The following is a 10,112-nucleotide window of genomic DNA, read 5'->3' as shown; positions in this document are numbered from 1 at the left end:
AACAAACAGAAAAAAAAAAAAACACAAAACAAAAACCAAAAAAAACAAGCGGGAAACCAAACCACAGAAACTCCAACTTGCACTAACTTAAACATGACTCCTTTACAACAGTATTGCAGAATAATCAGTCCACACTTTTTGCTACCATGTACCAGAAAAGTTGGATACTTAAATATTCAAGTAGGAGTTACGTATACAAACATGCAAGTTAAAAGGAATAAATGAAATGCTCCACTTTATTAAGAAACCAAAAATACAAAACTGAAGAGTTCAAGGCTTTATGTACTCAAACACTACTGAAAAATGGTATCTTAGTTTTGTTCACTAGCAGTACTAATATTGACCAAGATTAATCTGTACAAGATAGTGTTAAAGGCTGACATTTTCCACCATTTGTGCTGTAGTAAGCTAGTTTCAAATTAAGAACTTGGTGCAGTTACAGTCAAGTCTAGATATTTATATAAGTGTGGTTTCAGTTAATATGCTGTGTTGTAGCCAAGAGCTTTTTAGCTCAAATTACAGCTGTTTTCTTGTTTGCGAATTTTAAGATGTTTAGAGTTTGTTTAATCAGCTATAGCTCTACTGAATGATGTTCCATGCAAAGATACAGCTTAAGTCACCTAACAAACCTAGATGCCATTTACTTCTGGCTACTAAAAATACAGAGCTCTGAAGGCATATTGTAGAACATATTGAGTTGAGAGACTCTATGTAATGGTAGCATACGCAAGCTGAACTACACACTTCTCTTAAGACGCCCTGCAGACCACAAACATTCCCTGTTGCATGGGAATGTTGATCCAGTCACACCTACCAGTCAAGTGTTCACTGCTTTAGTTTTACCTGGCAGTTAGTTCAGCCTTCCTCACATGCTTTACTTATATGCTTCAGGAAATCAAGGGAAGGTTAACTGTTAGCTCTGACTTAGCAAGAGGAGCATAACATGAGAAGCAGGAGTGAAAAGGAGAACAGAATGAGAAATGCAGTAGACAACCAAGTATTAGCTTCAATTGAAGAACAGAAGACACTTTGAAGAGTTTTCCTAACAATGCATGAAAGTTCACTTGCTTAGAGATATTTGAAATACAACTTTATTATCTAAACAAAAAAGAATGGGAATGACAGAAACAAGATTTACCACTTAACACTCTGATGTGACTGCAGCAGTCTTATATTTGAAACTCAAAAGGGGAAGTAATTGCAGTCCAGAAAACAGCTAAATATGTAGGTCCAAAATATGAAGTTTTTTGTGTTTTTTTTTTTCATTTTGTTTTGTTTCTGTTTTGTGGTTTTTTGTTTTGTTTTTTTGTTGGTTTTTTTTTTTTTTTTTTTTTTAAACTGCCACATTCACTCCGAAGCCCATTCATCTCTTTCAGCACCCCAAAGATTAAGCACATGTTCTGCTCAGCTAGATAATAAAGTGGCAAACACGCTGCACCACTGACATCACAGGACAGTTGCCTATAAAACTAGACTTCTGACGCTGGGCTCCAGCTTCATCCCTCACAGGTCATCATCCTCATCTGGCAGTGCAGTGGTTTGAGCAATCTGAAACAAAGAAGTTACAATTAAGAACGGTTCTTTAGTTATGTGCCCCAGGAGTCCCGACACTAGTTATCAGGCACTCAATTAACCTCTGTGTCCTTTGTCACTTACCTGTAAGTCTTGCTCATACTGTGCTGCCAGTGCTGGGTCCATAACAACTTCAGGTGGTGCAAGAGCAGGCATGGCAACAAACTCCAAGTTAGGATCTCCAATTAGCTTTCTAGCAAGCCAGAGGAAAGGCTTCTCAAAGTTGTAGTTACTCTTAGCAGAAATGTCATAATACTGAAAAAAAAGTACATACAATACATGATTAAAAAAAACAAACCACACACCTCTAACTGATATTTAGTGCATATCAAGATTAACATGCACTTGGTTTTACTTTTATTTTTACCTTAGTGTTCTTTATGCTCTCAGAAACAATTATGATCTAAAGTGTCTAGAAATGTACAGTTTCAGGCAAATAGGCAGAACTTTATAACTGAAAAGGTATCCAATCAGATCAAAGATGGAACTCTCAGGAGGCAACAGTGCACCTATCTTTCCTGCGACATGATCTACTTTAGTCTCACTTCTGTGTCATCTGATGAGATTCTGAGCAGTGAAAGCCAAATGCACACAAGCTCTTTATGAGCTCATCACAGCTTCTGCTCAGGACCAGTGATGATCATCTTTAACATCATCACCTTGCCCTTCCCTGAAGGTTAGGTTCAAACAGCCAACAGATGTAAAGTTGAAATATTACAGCCTGTAGTGACAAAGGCAGAACACTTGATTACTGCATAGAAAACCCAACTGCAGTCAACAGACCCAACATATTTGATTCCTACAAACTCATGACAACATACCTGGAGATTCTTCTTCCTGTGGAAGACAATGGATTTTGCCTTGACTTTTCTGTCCTTAATATCCACTTTGTTGCCACACAACACTATAGGGATATTTTCACATACTCGTACCAGATCTCTGTGCCAGTTAGGTACATTCTTGTAAGTAACTCTTGATGTTACATCAAACATTATAATGGCACACTGAGCTGCAAGAAAATAATAGTTGAGAGTTACAACAGGAGAGTAAACACTTGCTTTCAAGATGGGAGAGAGAAGAGATATCCATAGAAATACCATAAGGATTAAGCACCTGCATTAACTTTTCCCTCTCAGATTCAGAGTTCTGAGAGCCCATGTTCCGTTAACAAGTTCAACATACAAGTCCACAGAACTTGGCCCATGACTGTTACCTCACAACTTCAGTACCCAGTCTTAAACACCAGCTAGTTTTATCAATGCAACTGTAACATGGTGTTGCATGATATGAGATGATACAAGGATTACAAAGTCAACTTTAGTTAAATAGGCGTTTACTTTCTGTTAAGTATTTGTGTAAATCTCAGACATCATATTGAGGCTTCCATGTAGGTTGAGAGTTTGTAGTCCACATCCTGGGGGGATACCCTTGTCCAAAACAGTTTTTCAAAGAACACAGGTGCTTGACACATTCTTGATACTTCTAAGACAAAAGCAACAATTTCAAACTCTAATAATCCCTTGCAAAATTTTCAAGGCATGCAGGTGACTGAAGTACACACAGAACAGAGCTTGGCCAAGCAGAAGTATGGGACACTATCAGTACTTCTTTAGGAAGACAACCAGACTCTGGTACAGAACGTAAAACCTCATTATCATACGTAAAATTTTACACTTTCGTGTTCCAAGTCCTTGTCTCAGCACAGTACATTAATAAAGATATAAATTTGTACTGAAACACACACTTTCACCTCTTAATGACTGAATTTCATGAGCAATCTCTCATCACTCAAAGTGCACCACTACCCTACATTAATACCAAAGCCTGCAATAGCATGCTGAAACACAGTCTTAGACTATTCCCCCATCAGCATAAGTTGCCTAGCAAAGGAAATTACCGTTTCTTCATGAAGAGTTTGAAGTCCCGGAAACCAGCTCATCACTGCAAGCCACCCTGACAGCTTTCAGAGTGGCTGACATGGATAGAATGAAGGATTGAACTGTAAGAGATACAGAATAGACACACATACACACACATCTTACCTTGGATGTAATAGCCATCTCGCAGGCCACCAAATTTCTCTTGGCCAGCTGTGTCCCATACATTAAATTTAATAGGGCCTCTGTTAGTATGGAACACCAGAGGATGAACTTCAACACCCAGGGTTGCTGTAGTAATAAGAAAAAGCAGTGCACTTAGCAAGTCATGAATTACACTTCTAATTTAACATATTAGATTTCAAATGTTTCTTCAGACATACCTACATACTTCTTTTCAAATTCACCAGTCAAATGGCGTTTCACAAATGTTGTTTTACCAGTGCCACCATCACCAACCAGGACAAGCTGTTGATAAATAAAGCAAGAGTCAGAGTAATACACTTCTAGATATAATTTTTGGTCATTTTAGTGTAAATATGAATTATTACCACAAAGACCTTAGTCCTACAAGATGCTGTAAACAGAACACTGAATTCCCTATGAAGCAACTCACTGTACTGGGACCCATTCTGTTAAGCCTACTATGCTGTAACTCCAGTCAGACTTACCTAGTTCCTGTAGCTGAAAACTACAATGCAGTGTGAATGTGCTAAACTACAAAGTGACTGAATTAATAGTACTTGGGGTTTTCAACCTGAATGTGACCATACTTAGAGAGGATCTCACTCACGCACCCGAACTGGATAAAACCACCATAATCTTACAATTAAAAAACAAAACAAACAAACAAAAAAAAAGCAAAATGACTGCACTATGAACATCTGGGATACTCTCGCCTAGTATTGTAAGAAACTCAAGTAATAACTTTTCACAGATCAATCTTAAGGACTTCTGACAATTGATTAAAAAGCTACCCACATAAAACACCAGAAAATTCTGCTCTGAAGCATTTCAAGTTCTTCCCTAAACAATTAATATACAACAGAAAGCAGACTATTCTAACTCACTCAAAGCACTTTTTGATGTGAACTTCACTTCTGAAATTTAAAAGTCATTCTATAGGCAAAGCATCACTAAAATTTATTACACTAAACTATAAATTACATCAGATCAGATCAGTGCAACGGAATCTTTTTGTGCAAGTTATATGCACTACTACAATAAACTAATTGCACCGTTAAGGGAAGACTAGCACTTTGCAAGCAAACCTACCATCCACGTTAGCACTTGAGTCGCTCATGCCGCTTTTGTACTTGAAGGAAAAAACCAACCAAACAAACAACCACCACCACCACACAACCACTCCCTTACCTTAAACTGCACTTGGGGCTCTCCTTGGGCGGCCATGCTGGGTCTGCAGGGGAAATGGCAGCATATGAGCTCACAACGGGCGAGCTGATCCAAGGCCCAGCCGGAAGGGGCCGGCCGCCGTTTTCTGTTCCCGAATCGTCCCCCGAAAGCGCGGAGGCGGCGGCCGGGCCCCCGCCGCTCCCCCCCCCGGCGGCGCGGCTGACGGCACGCGTGGGCCCGGGCCCGTTCGCGGGCCAGGAAGCGCCTCCCCGCATGCGGCGGGAGTGCGCGCGGTAATGGCGGCGGCGCCTCCCCGCCCACCCCCGAAGCCCCGTAACGGCAGGCTGCCGCCGCACCCCTCCGGCTTGCTGCCTGGGGGAGAGGGGGGGAGAAAAAAGGGAAACGGAGCCGCGGCGTGCAAATGGCACCGCAGCGAAAGCCGACCCCAGCCTCGCTCCGCAGCCCACCCCGAACCAGGATCCCATCCCTCCCGCGAACCCGCCTGGTGAGCGGGAGCGCCCAGAGCGCGTCCCGCGGGGCTCCCGGGCGGAGCGCGGCCCCAGCCCCCCCCGCCCCGGGCCTAACGCGCTCTCCCCGCCATGAGCCACCATGACTGAGCAGCGCCGCCTCCCTTCCCCCCCGCGGGCTCGGGCCGTTGGAGGCCCCGCTCTGTTCCCCCCTCCCAGACTTCGCCCGCCCTTTTATCTGTGGGGAAGCGGGGCACAGCTCCTACCCTTCCACCTCCTCCATCCCGAGGGGAGTAAGGACGCCGCGCAACTCGGGTACTCCAGCCGCGGCACTCACTCGGGGCCCAGCCTCGCCGCAACCCAACCCACCCCCTACCCCCGCTCCCAGGCGGCAGCTATCGGCGACCGCCATCCCCCCACCGCTTCGCTTCTTAAAGCGACCACGCTTCCCCGCGCCCGCTCACAGAAGGAAGCGGAGGCCGGCCCAACCCCGTTACCTTTCCCGAGGCTTCTCTCCGCGTCGCTCCCCTCAGTGACTGGGCGGCAGGAAGATGGCGGAAGCGCGGTTCAAATACCCGGAGAGCGACGCCGCGCGGCCACGGGGAGGGGGGAGGGGTCGCGCGTCACGTGGCAAGGGGCGGGCGGGCGCCCGGGACGTTGCTCGGCCGCCGGCCCTGAGGGGGCTCGTGTGCCGCGTCCCCAACGGGCCGGGCGGGAAAAGCAGCAGAATTTAATGTAACAGCTTTCAGGTGAAAATGGCTGTGTTCAAAGGGGCTTTCCTTAAACGTACCTCAGGACCGTTACTTTCAGTTCTTGGTACAAACTGATCTTGTATGCACCGCGCCGCCGTTCATTCACCCCTTCCCATTCAGGAAGGAGAAAATAAAGCAAAAAAAGGCTCAGGAAGCGACGTAAGGACAGGGAGGGGTAGGTCACCCATTAGGGTCACAGGCAAGACAGACTCATTAGGGGAAGAAAACACTTTAATTCCAATGCTAATAAAAACAACCCTTAACAGACAAGGTGGGACAGTGAGAATTGCCACCACATCCAAAAAAAAACCACCTTCACCCCACCCCTCCCTTTTCCCAGGGCTCAGCTCTGCTCCCAGTCTCTCTCCTTCCCCAGTGGTGCAGGGGATGGGGGTTACAGTCACTTGGCGCTCTTCTCGGGAGGTGGGGTGAGCGCCACACTTTCCTCCCCTGCTCCACGGGGCTCCCCTCTCACTGCAGACAGTCCTCCATGGACCTTCTCTGGAATGAGTCCTCCCCACAGGCTGCAGCCATTCCCGTGCTGCTCCAGTGTGGGTCCTCCCCACATGTTGCAGTCCTCCCAGCGCCCAGCTACAACAGTGGGGGCCTCTTCTCCACTGAGTCCTGGGTTCCCCTAAGCACATATGCCTTGCCTGGTGTGGGCTCCTCCACAGACTTCAGCTCGGCCTCTGCTCCATCATTATCCTCCATCGGCGGCAGCGGGGATAGCGCTGCTGTCTCACCACAGGTGGCATACAGGGGCCTCTGCTCTGGCACACCTCCCCCTTTCCTTCTCCTTCCTTCCACTGACCTGGTTGTTAATCCTTCTTTTAACTCCTCTTCACTAGTCCCAAACCCCTCTCAGGTTCCCCTTTTTAAATACATTATCACAGAGGGGCAGCCACTGTTGCTAATTGGCTCGGCCATGGACAGAGGGTCCAACTTGGAGCTGGGGGAGGTTCGAGAAGCTTCTCAGAAGGGCCACCGCTGTAGCCCCCTCCCCTGCTACCAAAACCCAGCACAACCATTATTTTTAGTTCTTGGTACAAACTGATCTGCATTCACTAGAGAGTGCATTAGTGAAAACAAAAGTTGTTTTGTAAGCCCTGGATTTTGAATAGTTCTCTAAACTCTCAAGTTCAAACTTCAGTGGAACAAAATTGTTCAAAAACTGACTTTCAATGATCTCAGTGCCTTGTATAGGTCTATAAATGTCAAGTTTGTGGGTTCACACTGATTTTTAAGGTCCCTGTTTTTTGGTGCTTAAGTATACTTAAACAACTTTCATGTGGTTGCATAATGTTGGTGTACACCATAATCTAGACTAAATACATGATTTAAAAAAAAATACCTCTGGATTGAATTAACATAGAAAATATTTAATGGCAGGTGATATATAGAAATATAACTTATTTCTTGTTCATTTTCTACAGACACAGATGCAACATATACACAAAGTTTTGCAAGAGTGGGTGCACTGTGCTGTAATTTTTGGTTATTTGATAGTGTAATGCCAAACCAAATGTTGCATAAGATCTTCTTTGTTGGAAAAATCACTGGCTTGTTGAATTTGCCTTTCCTTCTTTGGACAAGTAGGGTTTGTGGCATTTTTAGCATTTTTGCTGATTGCCTCTAGGTGTCAGGAAGGATATTTTTCAGAACATGTAACTCGGATTTTTCTCAGCACAATGCTATCTTTATGAAACCCTTCTGAATCCTACCACTCTTGACAAATAGGCATACATTTATAAATAGGAGCACATAAAGCTGCATTAGTGGAATATGGCAGTTTTTAAGAATATAAACACTTCCAGGAAAAAAAAAGCACTCTGTATAGAAGTGTACTTTAGAAACTTCTCAATATTGTTACAAATTTATTAGTAAACTACTTTTTTTTTTTTTTTTTTTCCTGTAAACAAAATAACAATGTCAATTTTCAAGTGTTGGTAATACTATCTGGTACTTTAATTTGGAATAATTAAAATAGATTTCTAATTAGAAATCCCCTATCATAGCATTGAGCTCCTGGATCAAATTTATTTCACTGTTACAAAGATAAATTACTACACGGAATCTAGTTTTTATCATCTGTTTTATCATCATGTGTAAGTAAGTGTTCAGTTCAGAGGATCCACAAAACATCTGCTCCAGATAACCCCATTCAGCAAAGGCAACAAAGCACTTCCAAGCACTCATCAGCAGTGTTATATCACTATCTAAAGGTTTAGGGTCCATAAGATATCACTTCGTCATCAGCAGAATAATTACTTTTAAAATATCTAAACATTTTCTATATCTTAACTCAGGTCAACTGTGAACAAACTTAGCAACTCACTGACGCAGATAAATGCACAAAGTAAAAGGCCACCCTTACTAAGTGTCTGAAGATGCAAATGAGGAATGGTACAAAAGGTAGTACTGGAGATAAACAGTCATAGAGCTAAACGACATATTTGATAACTCCTGTATTAGTAGGAAGCAAAATAATTTTGTAAACTGTAAACAAAGGGAACAATATATGCAGGCAAGCAATGAAAAGGAACCCAATTGTACTTCCCAGTTAAAGCAGTGACCGCGGAAACGTCTCAGGAACTTGGGCAGGAACGGAGGTCTGTACGCTGGTGTTCAAGGCGAGACAGGAAATTACACTAAGAGGCTTGAAGAGGAAATTAGTCACTTCCAGCATGGATAGGTCAACTGGATCATACTGTAGCAAAATTCAATCAAAATACATATTAAAAAGACAAACATTCACCTTTTCACAGAGTAAAACACGTCTGATTAGGTTTCGTTAGGATACTACACTCTTGAAAGATAACCATCTACTGCATCAGTGATGAAGGGCAGATATAGTTCTAAATTAGTTCAGAAAAGAAAAATTCAGCATTTACTGTCATTAAAAAGGCTTACATTGATAATTCAGAACCTTTAAATTCATGGTCCAGCAGTGGAATAAAATTCTTTAAAGACATGAGGAAAATTATGCATTGGATTATTACTCTCAGTATCCAAAAGTAACATTTTTAGAATTTACAGTTGTTTGACATGTAGTCTAGAAGATAAAGTCTATATAGAATAGAAATGAGATACTAATAATTACAGGTAATTGACTATAGTCTGAAGTAGTTTTATGCAGGCACCGAAGAACACAATACCACCAAAGATTTTCTGCCTTCCTTAGTATGTGCATGCTTTGTTTCCTAAAAACTCCCAGGCCTTTAAGACATACCTGTTATTGTACAGATTTAGGACTTTGGCAAAGTTCTGGTGTTTTACTAGAGCCCTAAACATCAAGAACAGGCAATGTGTGCCAACATGTTTTAGCTAAAGAGTTAAAGTAAGTCAGTGGGTCATCTTCTGCTCCACGGAATGGAAGTGTACAGCTTTCTTTTAATTTCCAGCCATGATACAGATCACTTTTAGCTGTTCTGCCGGTGAAGAGCGGGCTGCAAGCCACAGCTCAACATTAGGAAACAGTGAAGGGGCGTGTCCGTGGCCTGTGATGAGAAGTGTCGGCAAAAAGAGGACTCAGTCTGTACGCTTTTTGGACTAGACATCAGTTACACCAAGTCCGATTGCAGCCCACCCACATCACGTACCGGAAAATAACTCAATAAAATTCAACTAAAAAATAAACCTATCACAACTTTTTACAACTCTTTCCCTCATGACAGCCCCCCAGAACTGCGTGGCTTATAATCCTTGCTGGGATCTGTCCAGCCGCGCTGCTTCCTTGGGATGGGCGTTTCCTCGCACAAACCCCGGCACCGCTTATGCCCCAGTTCGCCGACACCTCCCTCGGGCGCCCCTCTTCAACACCACTGTGGCAGTGCTCAGCTCAGCCATACCTTCCCGACCGCTCCCGCATCCTGCTTCGCCGCTACGACCGCGGCTGCCTGCTCTGCCACCCCGTCTCCTCCGCCGCCGCCGGTGAGCGGGAACGCTCCGGCGGAGCCGAGGAATTACCTCAGGGGGCCGCGGCGCCGCCGCTCCCGCCCGAACAGCCGGTCTCGCCGTAACGCCCGCAACACCAGGCGCCTGCCCCACGCCGATGGTTGCCGCGCCCGCCCACCAGGGCGCACGCTCCTCCC

General features: G+C 44.4%; 1 protein-coding gene and 1 long non-coding RNA gene across 2 annotated transcripts; both read right to left on the bottom strand.

Moving 5' to 3' along the window:
• Positions 1-1,068: 1,068 nt before the first annotated feature.
• Positions 1,069-5,899, bottom strand: RAN (RAN, member RAS oncogene family). The gene is made up of 7 exons (XM_033008299.2): positions 5,767-5,899; positions 4,824-4,866; positions 3,833-3,917; positions 3,615-3,740; positions 2,394-2,581; positions 1,657-1,827; positions 1,069-1,548 (listed from the first exon to the last, which is right to left on the bottom strand). The coding sequence occupies exons 2-7, from the start codon at positions 4,857-4,859 to the stop codon at positions 1,504-1,506; spliced, it is 651 nt and encodes a 216-aa protein (XP_032864190.1). The 5' UTR covers positions 4,860-4,866; positions 5,767-5,899; the 3' UTR covers positions 1,069-1,503.
• A 2,200-nt stretch (positions 5,900-8,099) lies between these two features.
• LOC116965384 lies at positions 8,100-10,100 on the bottom strand. The gene is made up of 2 exons (XR_004409327.2): positions 9,251-10,100; positions 8,100-8,728 (listed from the first exon to the last, which is right to left on the bottom strand). It is a non-coding gene; the product is annotated as an uncharacterized LOC116965384 (long non-coding RNA).
• Positions 10,101-10,112: the final 12 nt, after the last annotated feature.

The sequence above is a fragment of the Tyto alba genome, unplaced genomic scaffold (genome assembly GCF_018691265.1).
Source record: "Tyto alba isolate M040663 unplaced genomic scaffold, T.alba_DEE_v4.0 Super-Scaffold_44, whole genome shotgun sequence".
NCBI classification, from domain to species: domain Eukaryota; kingdom Metazoa; phylum Chordata; class Aves; order Strigiformes; family Tytonidae; genus Tyto; species Tyto alba.
Note: the sequence above shows the minus strand (reverse complement) of the source record. Positions and strands in the feature narration are given on the sequence as shown.

Coding starts and splice junctions, on each gene's coding strand:
- RAN (XM_033008299.2), bottom strand. CDS start 4,859: ATGGCCGCCCAAGGAGAGCCCCAAGTGCAGTTTAAG. Junction 2,582..3,614: donor AGATGGCTATTACATCCAAG/GTAAGATGTGTG, acceptor ATTTTCTTGCAG/CTCAGTGTGCCATTATAATG. Junction 1,828..2,393: donor ACAGGAAGAAGAATCTCCAG/GTATGTTGTCAT, acceptor CTTTTTTTTCAG/TATTATGACATTTCTGCTAA.